We start from the raw sequence: 16999 nt of genomic DNA, 5'->3' as shown, positions 1-16999 counted from the left end.
AAAAAGGCACATCTTGGTGCCTACACAAATACAATAACATATAAAACCAGCAATTAAATGGTCAACAATTAAAACAATTAAAACAACAATATATCACACAGTCAATAGCCAATCTCAGACACAGCTTTCGCCAACTCAGAGTTCATATTTCGTTCCACCTTGTCCAATTCCTATCCATCGTCACAGTCCTTTATTCATCTGCCAGATTGCCCAAACGCCTGGTCCCACATCCATGTTTTTAATTTCTTTCTGAAGGAAAGGAGGGATGTTGCTGATCTAATCTCCCCGGGGAGTGAATTCCATAGGTGAGGGGCCACCACTGAGAAGGCCCTGCTCCTCGTCCCCGCCAATCTCACTTGTGACAGAGGCGGGGCCGAGAGCAGGGCCTCCCCAGAGGATCTCCGACTCCGAGATGGGACGTAAAGGGAGATGCGTTCGAACAGATACGCTGGGCCGGAACCGTATAGGGTTTTGTAGGTCAAAACCAGCACATGTCCTGCAGAATCAGGCCTTGCCCCCCACATTTAGGCAGCGCCTGGCAGCTTCCTTGTTGATGGGGTTCCAGTCTGAATTTTAACGGAAATAAACAAGGCACTTATTGAGAGAAAGGGAGGGAGAGTTCAGCACCTTGGAGAACTCTTTTTCTCATTTACGTTATTTATTACAGGTTGAGTCTCCCTTATCCGAAATGCCTGGGGCACAAGTGTTTTAGATTTCAGACTTATTTTTTTATTTTGGAAGACTTATATTTACATATATGATGAAACATTTTAGAGATGAGACCCAGGTCTAAATACAAAACCTTTTATGTCTCACAGAGACCCTATACTACGCACCATTCTTTTCCGAAATTCTATCCTAGTTATATTTTACCTGGTCTTGCTCAGCATTATTTTTAAATTTTAATTATTACATTTGGCCTAGCCATAGGTTTTTAAATGTTATTGTGTTATTGTTGATGTTTACTGCCTATTTTTTGTTTATGAGTTTATTTTATTGTTCTGTATTACTGTTGTTTTTTGCTGATGTATTGTGGGCTCGGTCTCATGTAAGCCGCACTGAGTCCCTTGGGGAGATGGTAGCGGGGTACAAATAAATTATTATTATTATTATTATTATTATTATTATACATATAGCCTGAAAGTCACTTCATTCATTTATTATATGTACATATAATATTGATCATAAAATTGTAATACAATATATTAATATAATAATTATATATTACATGTAATATTACTAAAAATATTGCAGTATAGTGGTATAGTACAATATAGTGATACAACACTAATATTGTGCTATTGTAGTAAAGGTACATTGTAGTAAAAGTAGGTAATGGTTTTCCCCTGACATTAAGTCTAGTCGTGCCCAACTCTGCGGGGTGGTGCTCATCTCAATTTCTAAGCCAAAGTGCTGGTGTTGTCCATAGACACCTCCAAGGTCATGTGGCCAGCATGACTGCATGGAGCACCATTACCTTCCCACAAGAGCAGTACCTATTATTGATCTACTCACATTTACATGTTTTCGAACTGCTAGGTTGGCAGAAGCTGGGGCTAACAGCAGGAGTTCACACTGTTCCCCGGATTCGAACCTGCGACCTTTTGGCCAGTAAGTTCAGGAGCTCAGTGGTTTAACTGACTGCGCAACTGGAGCTCCATAATACCTTATATGTACATATAACTTGTAAGATGCTCTGAGTCCCCTTAGGGGTAAGAAGAGTGGGATATAAATGTTGTAAATAAATAAATAAATAAACCTCATGCAATGTTTTTAATAAGTTTGGGCATGAAATATAGTTTCCGGACTACGTCAGAAAGCAAAGAGGTCATTATAAAGAACCACCACAGTGGTCCAAGCTCTTGTTACATTGAGAATAGATTACTGCAACGTGCTATTCATGAGGTTGCCTTTGAAAACTGTTCGGAAGCTTCAAGTAGTCCAGCAGGCAGCAGCCAGATTTCTCACTGGAGTGGGTTATAGGCACACAACACCCCTGTTACGTCAGCTCCACTGGTTGCGAGTCTGCTACCGAGCACATTTGAGGATGTAACAAGAGCACCTGCTTGTCCTATTTTGATGGATTCATTTCAATTGGTGAAATCCGAGGATGTGGACAAGATACTCGGAGTAATGAGGGCAACCACATGCATCCTAGACCCCTGCCCATCCTGGCTTCTAAAGGAGGCCAGAGGGGGATTGGGCGAGTGGGTGAAGGTGGTGGTTAATGCCTCCCTTTGGGAAGGCAGTATTCCGGCGAGCTTAAAACAAGCTATAATAAAACCGCTGTTGAAGAAACCATCACTGGACCCCACTCAATTCGTCAACTATCAGCCTGTTTCCAATCTCCTCTTTTTGGGTAAAGTCCTGGAACGTGTGGTGGCCTCACAACTCCAGGTATTCTTGGAAGACACGGATTATCTAGATCTGTCTGGTTTTAGGCTGGGACAGTCTGGTTTTAGGCCGAGACATGGTACTGAGACAGCCTTTGTCGCCTTAGTCGATGATCTTCGCCGGGAGCTAGACAGGGGGAGTGTGTCCCTGTTGGTTCTGCTGGACCTCGCAGCGGCCTTCGATACCGTCAACCGTATCCTTCTGGGACGCCTCATGGGAATGGGCCTTGGTGGCCCTGTTTTGCAGTGGCTTGGGTCCTTCTTAGAGGATCGCACTCAGAAGGTGTTGTTGGGGGACAACTGCTCGACCTCACAACCATTGTCTTGTGGGGTCCCGCAGGCTCTATACTGTCCCCCATGTTGTTTAACATCTACATGAAGCCGCTGGGGGAGATCATCCGGAGTTTCAGGGTGCAGTGTTATCTGTACGCAGATGATGTCCAGCTCTGTCACTCCTTTCCACCTACTACTAAGGAGGCTGTTCAGGTCCTGAACTGGTGCTTGGCAGCTGTGTCGGACTGAATGAGGGCTAACAAATTGAGATTGAATCCAGACAAGACAGAGGTACCCCTGGTCAGTTGAAAAGCCGAACAGGGCATAGGGTTACAGCCTGTGTTAGACGGGGTTACACTCCCCCTGAAGACGCAGGTTCGCAGCTTGGGTGTGATCCTGGATTCATCGCTGAGCCTGGATCTCCAGGTTTCGGCGGTGACCAGGGGAGCATTTACACAATTAAAACTTGTGAGCCAGCTGCGCCCGTACTTTGGGAAGTCTGACTTGGCCACAGTGGTCCATGCTCTGGTTACATCCCATATAGATTACTGCAACGCGCTCTACATGGGGTTGCCTTTGAAGATGGCCCCGGAAGCTTCAAATGGTCCAGCGTGCGGCAGCCAGGTTGCTAACAGGAGTGGGGCTCAGGGAGCATACAACTCCTCTGTTGAATCAGCTCCACTGGCTGCCAGTCTGCTACCGGGCTCAATTCAAAGTGCTGGCTTTAGCCTATAAAGCCCTAAACGGTTCTGGCCCAGTCTATCTATCTCAATGCATGTCTTCCTACGAACCCCCCAGGAACTTAAGATCGTCTGGGGAGGCCCTGCTCTCGATCCCGCCTGCTTCGCAGGCATGTCTAGCGGGGACGAGAGACAGGGCCTTCTCTGTAGTGCCCCCCCCCGGCTGTGGAACTCCCTCCCTAGGGATATTAGATCAGCCCCCTCCCTCCTGACTTTCCGAAAAAGAGTAAGAACTTGGCTCTTCGAGAAAGCATTCGGAACCCTGGAGTAAACAGACAAACTAGAGTTAGAAATTGATCCAGGAACGGCCAAGACAATGTAACGGATGAAGATTTGAATGAGAGGACATAGTTTATTTTTAAATTGTTCATTTTGCACTGTCGTTTATGTTTAATTGCACTTGATGTTTTTGCTTTATCAATGTATGTATTTTGTTTTGGCATCGAATTGTGCCGACTGAGTCGCCTTCAGGCTGAAATGGACAGGATAGAAAAAATGTAAATAAACAAACAAATAAATAAAGTTTTTGCTTTAGCCTATAAAGCTCTAAATGGTTCTGGCCCAGCTTACATGTCTGAACATATCTCCCTCTATGAACCATCATGGAAGTTAAGATCATCAGGGGAGGACCTGCTCCCAGTCCTGCCTCCGTTGCAGGCACGAGTGGTGGGGACAAGAGACAGGGCCTTCTCAGTGGTGGTTCCTCGGCTCTGGAACTCCTTCCTCAGTGAGATTAGATCAGCACCCTCCCTCCTGACTTTTAGAAAGAGACCAAATACCTGTTTGTGGGATCAAGCCTTTGGCTAGTAAAATAACACGGTACAAAGACCAATTAAGGAACATGTGCAATGACAATTGGAATGGCTGTGGAGTATTATTTTTTTTATTATGTGATTTTCATATTTATACTAGGATGATTTTAATACTTTCTCTGAATGCTTAAATTTTGTTAATGTGTTATGTTTAATTGTTTTAAATATTTTAAGTCAAAGTTATATGTAGTAATTAGTTTCTTTGTGTTACTATATTTGTGGCATTGACTTTTTGCCATTAATATGTTGTAAACCCCTTTGAGTCCCCCTCAGGGTTGAGAAAGGCGGTTTATAAATACAGCAAATAAATGATAATAAATATCTCAGCCACTGACTGGGATGATTTTGGAGCATTTTTTATTTCCAAATATGGGATACCCAACCAGTTAATGGTGCTATAATTGTGCCATGTGGTGCACCTGGAGCCATAGAAACTGAATGAACATGTCCCAATCCAGTTTGTTTTGAATGGGTGCGGGGGTGGGGGGGTGTCTCAGCCCTTTCTCCCTGACACTTTCCTACCTTATTGGCACAGCTGAACCCAGCCCCCAGACCTGCCAGCGTCTGCACCACTCCCTTGCTCCGGTTGCACTTCAGGGCATAGAAGGGTTTGATCCGCGGCAAGGCTTTCAGGAGGCGCAAGTGTTTCTTCACCACCTCCTCAAGATCCGCCACGAAAAAGGGCTCCCGGTTGCCCTGGTAAACAAAGGAGAACACCATCATCCTAGCCTCAAAGCCACAGCACTAAAAGACTTATACATATCAGGGACACGTGACAGGTTCTATGTGACGAGGAGGGTATCTGGGTGCCATTTCCCCATCCCAGAAACCCCACAAGGGTCACACTGGGCTAGGACCTCAAAATGGAAACGGAACTGGTCAAAACCTTTGGGAAAAACGAATCTGTAGTTTAAACAGCTGAAATAAGTGATAAAGGGGAATCTCACTCACGAAAAGTGTGACTTTCCTATTTAAGATGTGAGAATACAGTATGTTTGGAAAGATGGATAAATGGATACATGGCTAGACAGATGACAGGTAGACATTAGATAAGCATGTTGGAAATAGCAACCTTCCAAGCCTCCACTAACTGTTTGTTAATATATATACAATTATTAGCCTGCATTCTATGTGTATGTTGATTTGCCAGTTTGACTTATCTCTTTGATGTGGGAGGAGTTATAGATGTGATTGTACTGAGCATGTGCAAACTCAGGACCCCACTTTGTGTTCAGTTTGCTTTTGGACTTGAATGAGATAGATGTTTGTTCATGGACTTCAATGTAGTAAGTCAGCTTACCACTTCATTGGAGGTGGATGTGTGCGCTGTAGTGGACTTTAGTGAGTACAGATATGCTTAAAGACATTTTAAAGACGATTTGCCTATATACTGAATATATACAAGTTTGTTAGTAAACAAGATATGTCATTTTTCAAAGACGACTATTTTGTTTTGTCTCTTGAGTGCATATATACACTTTTATGGGAGTGTATATATCTTTTGGTGCAACAGCAAATGACAAGTGCAAATTCTACTTCAAACAACTATCCCCTGCTAACCAGATATATTTTTGTAGTGACCTGTTTTTATCCTTGGCCGTTTAAAGACATGGTTCCCAGTTTAACAGCTGAGTTACCTGTGTGCTATTACATCAATACTTTATGAAAATCACTTGTCTTAATGGCTGACATCTAACAAAGTCATACTTCTTTTGACTAGCGGTTTTCAGGTGGTTTCTATGTTCATAGAGATTCACATTTGCCAAACGGAGGTGACATCATTTTACCTTTGCAATAAGGTTATGGTGCACTGGAATTTCCAATAGATTATGGATTTTCCAATAAAGCAGATGGTAGATGACAAACAGATGAGTGATAGATCAGCTCCACAAAAGGGCTCCGCAAAGCACACTTTAAGATTATTTATTTATTTTGTATCAAAAGCATTGCATAAATTAGTATAAAACCGATAAAGGAGCGCAGGTGGCTAAATATCTTTTGACCAAAAACTGGCAACAGCAATGGCATTGTCTATAGCCTCCAACAATTCTTCCTCTGTACATGAGGCAGGGCATAGTGGGCAAGCATACAGATGTGGAATTGTCTGTTCTGCTCCACAGTCACATAAGGTGTGAGATTCTTTTAGGTAGTGCCATTTTGCCAGGTTGTCTTTTGATCTGCCCACTCCACTTCTGAGTCTGTTCAGAGACTTCCAAGTTGCCCATTCTTGGTTTGCCCCTGGAGGAAGACCCTCAAGAGGGGCCATCCAGTTGGCGTTTCCTGGTTTAGCTGCCCAGAGGGATGCCAAGAGTAGTGGTAGTTCTCATAAAGCTTTTCCTTGACTTGAGTCTACTGGGAGGAGGCTGGTAGCCATGTAGTGGATGGCTTTCACAGTGTTCAAACTTATTTCTCTCACATTTAGCAGCAACTTACCATCGCACATCATTTTTTAAAGATAATGTAGACTATATAGCAGTGCAGAAGGGGTCCTAATGATATCTACACAGGTGTTCTCACAGATTAAAAAGATAATGTTTAATTTGTGGTTGGCCCACTTTTGTGGGGATTTTATTTATTTGTCGTGTTAGAGCAACCAGTCCATTATATTACATTTCTAACAGAACAAAGCAAACAAACAGACAAATACAAAACTTGTGAGTTTGGTAGTTGGTTAAATGTCCTTTGACCAGTATCTGGCCACTTGGAGTGCTTCTGGTGTTGCTGCAAGAAGGTCCTCCATTGTGCATGTGGCGGGGCTCAGGTTGCATTGCAGCCTGTCAGTGGTTTGCTCTTCTCCACACTCGCATGTCGAGGATTCCACTTTGTAGCCCCATTTCTGAAGGTTGGCTCTGCATCTCGTGGTGCCAGAGTGCAATCTGTTCAGTGCCTTCCAAGTCGCCCAGTCTTCTGTGTGCCCAGGGGGGAGTCTCTCATTTGGTATCAGCCATTGGTTGAGGTTCTGGGTTTGAGCCTGCCACTTTGGGACTCTCGCTTGCTGAGGTGTTCCAGCGAGTGTCTCTGTAGATCTTAGAAAACTATTTCTAGATTTAAGTCGTTGACGTGCTGGCTGATACCCAAACAGGGGATGAGCTGGAGATGTCTCTGCCTTGGTCCTTTCACTATTGGCTGCTACTTCCCGGCGGATGTCAGGTGGTGCAATACCGGCTAAGCAGTGTAATTTCTCCAGTGGTGTAGGGCGCAGACACCCCATAATAATGCGGCATGTCTCATTCAGAGCCACATCCACTGTTTTAGCATGGTGAGATGTGTTCCACACTGGGCATGCATACTCAGCAGCAGAGTAGCACAGCGCAAGGGCAGATGTCTTCACTGTATCTGGTTGTGATCCCCAGGTTGTGCCAGTCAGCTTTCGTATGATATTGTTTCTGGCATCCACTTTTTGCTTGATGTTCAGGCAGTGCTTCTTGTAGGTAAGAGCACGGTCCAGAGTGACTCCCAGGTATTTGGGTGCATTGCAATGCTCCAGTGGGATTCCTTCCCAGGTGATCTTCAGAGCTCGGGATGCTTTTCTGTTCTTGAGATGAAAGGCACATGTCTGTGTTTTAGATGGGTTAGGGATCAGCTGGTTTTCCTTGTAGTAGGCAGTAAGAGCACCTAGAGCTTCGGAGAGCTTCTGTTCTACCGTCTCAAAGCTCCCTGCTTGAGCAGTAATGGCACGATCATCAGTGTGGATTATATACCACTAACTTTTATGACAGGGGAGGCCCTACTGTACTAATGTTCAGGAACTTGGAGAGTTCCTTTTAAGTCCCACCTGGGGCTTATTTATTGTGACCCCTTCTGCACTGCCATATAATCCAGATTATAAAATCAGATAATCCACATTATCTAATTTGAGCTGGGTGATATAAGTCTACATTGCCATACAATCCAGTTCAAAGTAGATAATTTGGATTATATATGGCAATGTAGATGGGGCCTGACTTACAGGTATGTAAGCTGAGGAGGTTTCAGAGAAGCAAAAGACAAAGCCATGACCCCAAACTGTGAAAATGACAACCCCAAACCCATTGGCTTCGGCCTCTCACCGTCTGGTCCATCTCGAGGAGGAGGTTCTCCAAGACATCCTTGGTGGTGAAGCCTTCCTCCACCATGACGATGTCGGACTCGTCCAAGCACCTGGTCATTGTTGCTGTCAAAGGAGGACCTTGCTTCGAAACCCTCCGTCAGGAGGGGGGAGGATGATTTTTAAGTATGCAACACACTGCAGAAGGGAAGAAGAACAGGGGTGAGGCAGCTGCCTCAGTTCACCTTGGCCGAGGGGAGGCACTCACCTGCAGCATGTTCATTCTACCTATAGATTATTACAGCCAGGAAGGGACGGCAGCACAGTTGTATCCATTAAGAAACCCCACATTCCCTGCTCCCAAATGTCCTCGAATGATCTCTCAGGTACATATGGAAATATTAAAAAATAACAAAAATGTGAGTCAAGCATTGAAAGGGTTAAATGGGTACAATAACTCAGCAAAAGCAGCAGTTCAGTATAAGCAGGTGTGCCTGTAGTTTAGTAGCCTCAGACTGTGAGAGGTCTCTGTGGGAGAAGAATCTCAGTGTGTTAGTAGGCCTCAGTATGAGTAGGCCTCAGTGTTAGTTCACCTCAGTGGGAGAAAGACCCCAGTCAGAGGGCCCTTCCACGCAGCCCTATATCCCAGAATATCAAGGCAGAAAATCCCACAATATCTGCTTTGAACTGGGTTATCTGAGTCCACATTCTGATAATATGGGATTTCCTGCCTTGATATTCTGGGATATAGGGCTGTGTGGAAGGGCCCTGAGGGAGTCCTCAGTGTGATAAGGCCTCAGTGTGTTAGTAGGCCTCAGTTTGAGAAGGTCTTGTGTGAGAAGCTTCGGTGATAGAAGCCCCAAGTTTAAGGCCATCATGTGTGAAGCTTCAGTGTGAAGGCTACTGTGTGTAAAAAGCTACTATGAGAGATTCCTATGTAACTTTGGTGTGAGAGGAGGCTCTGTAAGAGCAAAGCTGTTTGTCTGCATGAGAAAGAAGCCCAGTGTGGAAGTAAATATAAAGAAATTTAGCTGTGTTATGGAAACCTTGGTCTTTTAAATAGTGCAACCATATTATTTTACTACAAAGAAAAGCCTCCTATGAAAGAAACAACATTGGTCTGTGTGTTTTTGTTCTTTTAATCGCTTTTGGCTACAGGTGGTGGGTCACACTGCTGCTAACTAAAATGATCAAGAGTCTGGAGAACAAGCCCTATGAGGAGCGGCTTAAGGAGCTGGGCATGTTTAGCCTGAAGAAGAGAAGGCTGAGAGGAGATATGATAGCCATGTATAAATATGTGAGAGGAAGCCACAGGGAGGAGGGAGCAAGCTTGTTTTCTGCTTCCCTGGAGACTAGGACGCGAAACAATGGCTTCAAACTACAAGAAAGGAGATTCCATCTGAACATGAGGAAGAACTTCCTGACTGTGAGAGCCGTGGAACTCTCTGCCCCAGAGTGTGGTGGAGGCTCCTTCTTTGGTGGCTTTTAAACAGAGGCTGGATGGCCATCTGTCAAGGGTGATTTGAATGCAAAATTCCTGCTTCTTGGCAGGGGGTTGGACTGGATGGCCCATGAGGTCTCTTCCAACTCTTTGATTCTATGATTCTATAATGTTACTCTGCTTATGAGGAGGGTCTTTTCTTAATAAGCTCACTTGCCCAACAAATTTGTCACATGTTTGGCTCTTCCGGTCCATTTTAGGCTTAGTAGAAGCCTTTTTAAAAACATACCATCAAACATTTCGCAGGACTTTTGGAGGTAAGCAATATCACAGTGTGGTCAAGATGGCAAAAGCTATTAAGAGGCAGAACAGCCAAGCTCGGAAGGACTACAATGGTCTGCGTTTGCAGAGTCTGACCCTTCCATTCCTTACAATGTGCAATTAAGATGCTTTTTTTAAAAAAGCATAATTTCATTCAGGAGAGAGTTTGGCAAATGTCTGGTAGAATGGCATTCTCTCCTTCACACAATGGAAGCAGAGCTCCAGGCCTCACATCCATTTCTAGGTCAGCGGTTATCTTGCATCATTGCTCCGTCCACCAGCCCACCACTGAAGCATAATATCCCAACCCAGAAGAGGATAATTGGCTTGCTCAAGGCCAGCAATGACCTATAGACTGAGATCCCTTCTCCCTTTCCTCCGTCTGGAAACAGTGTCTGTGGTATCCAAGGGGAGGAGAGACACAGGTCCTACCATTGCTTCGCATAGCACACAATGGAACCCCTGAACATAGGGGTGTAGCACAATGAGGGTATTGCCTCCCTCGAATATGAATTAGCCACTCCAGCAAAATATATTTCAATCTCCAAGTTTCTAGCACTGCACAGAGTGAGACATTGATAATTGTTCCTACCTAAAAATGTAGGGAATAAGTTAAAATGCCATTTGCAAGGATAAAATTCATAAGGCGGGGGGGGGGGGGGGAATGCAGGACAGAAATAAAGCACCTAATTCAATTAATCATTTTTTTCATGTTAGAAATGACTTGAGAAACTGCAAGTTGCTTCTGGTGTTAGGGAATTGGCCATCTCAAGGACATTGCCCACGAGATACCCGGATGTTTTACCATCCTGTGGGAGGCTTCTCTCATGTCCCCGTATGAGAAGCTGGAGCTGACAGATGGGAGCTCCCCCCTCTCCCCGGATTCAAACCGCCAACCTTTCGGTCAGCAGTCCTGCTGGCACAAAAGTTTAACCCATTGCGCCACTGGAGGCTCTAATCAATCAACGATAGACCAGGATAATAAGAATAAAAATTGGGTTGTTGTAGGTTTTTTCAGGCTATATGGCCATGTTCTAAAGGCATTCTCTCCTGACGTTTCGCCTGCATCTATGGCAAGCATCCTCAGAGGTAGTGAGGTCTGTTGGAACTAGGAAAAAGGGTTTATATATCTGTGGAATGACCAGGGTGGGACAAAGGACTCTTGTCTGCTGGAGCTAGGTGCGAATGTTTCAACTGACTACCTTGATTAACATATAATGACCTGATAGTGCCTGGAGCAAACTTTTGTTGAGAGGTCATTCCATATAGCCCGAAAAAACCTATAACCCAGTGATTCTGGCCATGAACAACTTTATTTATATCCTGCTTCCATCTTCCAAAAAAGAGACCCGAGGTGGCTAACAAGGCATTAAAAGTGCAGTATAAACATCAACAGTACATGAGTATAAAACATTATACATTATAAACAACCACTATGAACATATAAAATAAGGTAAAATACACAATTTAAAAACACTTTCCATCAATGGTTAAAACTTGTTGCCATCAATATACAAGTAAAGTGCCAAAGTGTCAACCTAATATAGGCCCATTTCAGCCTGCTTGAGGTCAAAGGCCTGCTTAAAAATCCATGTTTTTAGGCTATAACGGAAGGATTCAAGGGTAGGGGCTAATTTAATCTCTTTTGTGAGGGAATTCCAGAGCTGGGGAGCCACTACAGAGAAGGCCCTCTCTCTTGTTCCAACCAACCACACTTGAGACGGTGGTGGGACTGAGAGAAGGGCCTCCCCCGCCGATCTCAAAGCCTCTGTCGCTTCATAGAAAGGGATGCAGTCTTGAAAACAGGTTGGACCCGAAGCATATAGGGCTTTGTAGTTAATAACCTGCACCTTGAATTGAGCCTAGAAAATTGTCGGAAGCCAGTTAAGATGCTTTAATAGGGGCATAGTATGTCCCCTATAGCTAGTTCCACTTCGAAATGTGGCAGCCAACCTTTGCATTAACTGCAATTTCCGAACGGCAGCCCCACATAGAGTGCATTACAATAGTCCATTCTAGATGTAACATGGACCACCTTGGCCAAGTTGCTGAGATGGTCTGCCTATCTGCTTCATTATTTACTCAACCTGGGACAGCAAGGATCTGGGGATAGCAGTCATTTATTCTGAAATGCAGAGTGGATTGACCTACGCTGACAACTCAGCAGAGGCAAGAGACAGTCATAGAATCATAGTCAGAAGGGTACCCCAGAGTCCATCTAGTCCACCGTTGACTAGAGGAGTTTAGGAGTGGCAGTCCAAATAGAAGACCTTCCCTAAGCCCAAGAGGATGGCTAAGAAATCCTGGGTGCTGGAGGCCATATTTCAGAGGAAGGAAATGGCAAAGCCTAAGAAAACCCTGAGAAATTCATGGGTTGTCATAAGCCAAGGTGACTTGAAGGCTAGCTGTCGTGAGGTTTCTGGAAGCATCATTCCAAAAGGAAGAACCTTCCTCATATACCCACACCTCCATTGTTTCTGCTGCCAATGAGGAAGATGAAATCAACCTCCTCTTCTGTGCCATTATGTATTGCATTGCATAAGGCCTCACCAAGTCCCGAAGCCTTCCTCCTTGGTGGGTGGCTAGGTGAAATGCCAGGGGGGCTCTCCGGTGAACTCTGCGCTTTTGCAACACCCCGAGGCACAGTTGCTGCTGGGGATCCGAGATCTCTGTAAGGGTAAACAGAATCTGTTGTTGTTATCTTCATCACCACCAGCATCATTATTGTCTACTTTTCTATGTTACAGAATAAATGCAAAAGTTCAGCTCCCAGAATTCATAGAATCATAGAGTTGGAAGAGACCTCATGGACCATCTAGTCTAACCCCCTGCCAACAAGCAGGGAAAATGCATTCAAAGCACCCCTGACAGATGGCCATCCAGCCTGCTTAAAAGCCTCCAAAGAAGGATCCTCCAGCACACCCTGGGGCAGAGAGTTCCACTGCTGAACAGCTCTCACAGTTAGGAAGTTCTTCCTAATCTTCAGGTGGAATCTCCTTTCCTGTAGTTTGAAGCCATTGTTCCATTGCGTCCTAGTCTCCAGGGCAGCAGAAAACAAGCCAGCTGCCTCCTCTCTATGACTTCCCCTCACATATTTATACAAGGCCATCATGTCTCCTCTCAGCCTCCTCTTCTTCAGGCTAAACATGCCCAGCTCTTTAAGTTGCTCCTCATAGGGCTTGATCTCCAGACTCTTGATCATTTGAGTCGCCCTCCTCTGGACACATTCCAGTTTGTCAACATCTCCCTTCAATGACGATGTTCTCCCTGCAATGCTTGACCAAGGCGCAATAGAGGGGTAGCATGACTTCCCTGGATTTAGACACTATATTCCTATTTATCTAGGCCAAAATCCCATTGGCTTTTTAAGCTGCCGCATTACATTGCTGGCTCATGTTTAACTTGATATCCACGAGGACTCCAAGATCTTTTTCACACATCCTACTGTCGAGCCAGGCATTGTCCCCCATTCTGTATCTTTGCATTTCATTTTTTTCTGCATAAGTGGAATATCTTGCATTTGTCACTGTTGAACTTCATTTTGAACTTGATGGTCATACCTTCTAACCCTTCATCTAAGTCATAAATCAACATCCTGAACAGGACCAGGCCCAGGACAGAACCCTGCTTATGGACTCGTCACTTCTTTCCAGGATGAAGAGGAAGCGTTGGTGAGCACCCTTTGGGTTCGTTCACTTAACCAATTACAGATCCACCTAACCATAGGGTTGTTGTAGGTGTTTCGGGCTGTGTGGCCATGTTCTAGAAGTATTCTCTCCTGACGTTCGTCTGCATCTATGGCAGGCATCCTCGAAGGTTGTGAGACCTCACAATCTCTGAGGATGCCTGCCACAGATGCAGATGAAACGTCAGGAGAGAATACTTCTAGAACATGGCCATACAGCCTGAAAAACCTACAACAACTCAGTGATTCCAGCCATTAAAGCCTTCGACAATCCACCAAACCACAGCCCACATTTGACTAGTTTGGTTGCCAGAAGGTCATGGGGGGATCTTGTTGAAGGCCTCACTGAAATCCAGATACGCTGCACCCACGGTGTTCCATAGCATTAAGCCACGAGTTAAAGTGGTGTCAAACTGGATTCATTCTACAATGTATCAGTGTCCAGAGGCAAGGATGGAATACACTATATCTATATCTACATCTACCCATCTATAGAGAAACAAGTACAATATCTATCTATCTATCTATCTATCTATCTATCTATCTATCTATCTATCTATCTATCTATCTATCTATCTATGCTCTGTGCATAACGAGTACCTTAAAAACAAAAGAACCAATGAACGAAATCACACCAAATTTGGCAACAAAATGTGTCACAACACTAGGAGTGACCATCACTCAAAAATTATGATTTTGTCATTTGGGAGTTGTAGTTCCTGGGATTTATAGTTCACCTATAATCAAAGAGCATTCTGAACTCCACCAACGATGGAACTGAACCAAATTTGGCACACAGGACTCTCCTGACCAACAGAAAACACTAGAAGGGTTTGGTGGGCATTGACCTTGAGTTTTGGAGTTGTAGTTCACCTACATCTAGAGAGCACTGTGGACTCAATGATGGATCTGGACCAAACTTGGCACGAATACTCAATATGCTCAAATATAAACACAGATGGAGTTTGGGGAAAATAGACCTTGACATTTGCGAGTTGTATTTACTGGGATTTATAGTTCACCAACAATCAGAGCATTCTGAACCCCACCAACAACAGAATTGGGGCAAACTTCCCACACAGAACTCCCATGACCACCAGAAAATACTTAAGGCCATCCAGGCCAACTCCCTTTACCAGGGCAAGAAAACGTAATCAGAGCCCTCCTGACAAAGAGCCATCAGGTCATAGATATAGATAGATAGATAGACAGACAGATAGATAGATAGATAGATAGATAGATAGATAGATAGGCAACATTCCTGCTTCTTGGCAGGGGGTTGGACTGGATGGCCCAGGAGGTCTCTTCCAACTCTTTGATTCTATGATTCTATGATTCTATTCTATGATTCTAGGGCTGGGCAGTTTCGTTTCGTTAATTCGTAATTCGTTAAAAATTCGTTTTTTTTTATAACGAAGCGATAATGAACCATTCTGGAACAACTTAAAAACAAAATGAATTTTTAAATTCGTTTCGTAAATGCTTCGGATTCGTTATTGTATTCGTTTCGTTATCGGTTTGAGATTGTTTTGTTATTATTTCCGCATGTCTGGGGCAAGTTTTATAGTTGTTTTTTTTTTATTAGAGAAAAAAAATTATAATATCACACCAACAGTCAACAACAAGTGAGAGGGAAGCTTCAGAAGTTCCCCCTGTCCCATTTGGAGGTTTTTTAGCGTATTGCGCGGTCGCGTCCGCCATTAACGAATCGATTCGTATTGTTTCGTATTTGTTTCGTTAATGTTTCGTAATTTTTTTAACATTTACGAAATTTCGTAAATATCGAACTTTTTAAAAGAAAATTCTTTTAAATATCGAAACGCAAAAAACCCCAAAAAACGAATCAATTTTAGAAACAAATTTTCCGTTGTTACCCAGGCCTATATGATTCTATAGATAGATATGATTCACACACAGAGAGATATAGTATCATAGATTTGAAAGGGGCCCCTAAAGAAGGACAATTATATGTTGTGTGTTCCAGAGTAGGCAAATCAGACAATCTCCACATCAGCACTGACAAAGAAACAGCAAGAAATACTGTTTACCCACAAGCATAAAGACATTGCTTCTATTAGAAACCAACACTTTCTCATTACTTTATATTCCAGATCACCAGATTAAGCCACAGCAACGCGTGGCAGGGGGGCAGCTAGTACAGTATAAAAATGTCATAGTAACAATGCACCAGAATTTCAAAGAATAATAAAAAGCATGTAAATAGCAGTTTATGTTCTGAAATGCTCTCTGCCCATTTCATAAATTCCTACCGTTAAGCCTCCGCACGTATCCAGACCCAGATCAGTACCTATTTAATGATACAGATGTACACACACAGACACCCCGCCCACCTTAAAAAGCATTTAAACGGATTTTTTCCATGGGTCTCCCAAGAGTAAATATCTTCTTCTTCTTCAGTTCCGGCAGCGGCTCCCCTTCCTCCTCCTGCCCCTCTCCAGAGGCTCCACCATGCGAAGCCGCACCAGTGAATTCTGGACCCGGAGGAGGCCAAGCCACCCTTTAAACAGCCACCTCCTCTCTGGGGGCCCCTCCCACCTCCCATCCTGCTCACAAGAGTTGCCCTGGCAACCGGGCTCTGCCCCCTGATTGGCCGAGAGGGATAAAAGGAAGCAGGACCACTTCATTTCTCATCAGCTCTCCTTCCCGTGCATACATCTTCTGCACTTAACAGGTGTACCTCCCAAGGCTAAGGCCAGGGAGGCATTTACACTGTAGGATGAATGCATTTTGACACTACTTTAACTGCCAGGGCTCCATGTTATAGAATATTGTGACTTGTAATTAAAAAAAAATATTTTGATTATTTTATCATGGTTTAATACATTTGTTATACATTGTTTGTTTTACAGCAGATGCATATTATTTGATACAACCTGCCATACTTTTGGCATCTAGTGTTATTTTTCTGCATTATACATATTTATTTATTTATTTATTTATTTATTTACCTTACTTATATACCGCTGTTCTCAGCCCGAAGGCGACTCACAGCGGTTCACAACAAATACGAACAGCAAAAATTCAGTGCTACAGTATAGAAACAGTTAACAACCTAACACATTACACAATTAATAAACAGTTACTACATTACCCATTCACTATCGTCTCGTCATCAAAAACATGTTCCAGATTCGTCATCCATTGTTCCATTCCAGTGTTCATTAACCAATCATTGCACTAATTATTCAAACGCCTGCTCAAACAGCCAGGTCTTCACCTTTTTGCGGAATACCATTAGAGATGGTGCTAGTCTAATGTCCGTAAGAAGGGCGTTCCACAGCCGAGG

The 16999-nt window shown here is 43.8% G+C and overlaps 1 protein-coding gene across 1 annotated transcript in view; it reads right to left on the bottom strand.

Annotated features, from left to right (window-relative positions):
- AZIN2 (antizyme inhibitor 2) overlaps positions 1 to 16257 on the bottom strand; it is a 35769-nt gene extending 19512 nt beyond the window's left edge. The window contains exons 1-4 of the mRNA XM_060784098.2: positions 16044 to 16257; positions 12558 to 12676; positions 8268 to 8443; positions 4741 to 4914 (exon numbers count right to left, since the gene is read on the bottom strand). Coding sequence (XP_060640081.2) covers positions 4741 to 4914; positions 8268 to 8366 — 273 coding nt within the window. The 5' untranslated portion in view covers positions 8367 to 8443; positions 12558 to 12676; positions 16044 to 16257. The remainder of the gene's footprint in view (positions 1 to 4740; positions 4915 to 8267; positions 8444 to 12557; positions 12677 to 16043) is intronic.
- Between the last annotated feature and the right edge of the window lie 742 nt (positions 16258 to 16999).

Source organism: Anolis sagrei, chromosome X (genome assembly GCF_037176765.1).
Source record: "Anolis sagrei isolate rAnoSag1 chromosome X, rAnoSag1.mat, whole genome shotgun sequence".
In the NCBI taxonomy this organism is placed as follows: Eukaryota; Metazoa; Chordata; class Lepidosauria; order Squamata; family Dactyloidae; genus Anolis; species Anolis sagrei.
The sequence above is the reverse complement of the archived record's forward strand: the minus strand, read 5'-3'. Positions and strand labels throughout refer to the sequence as shown.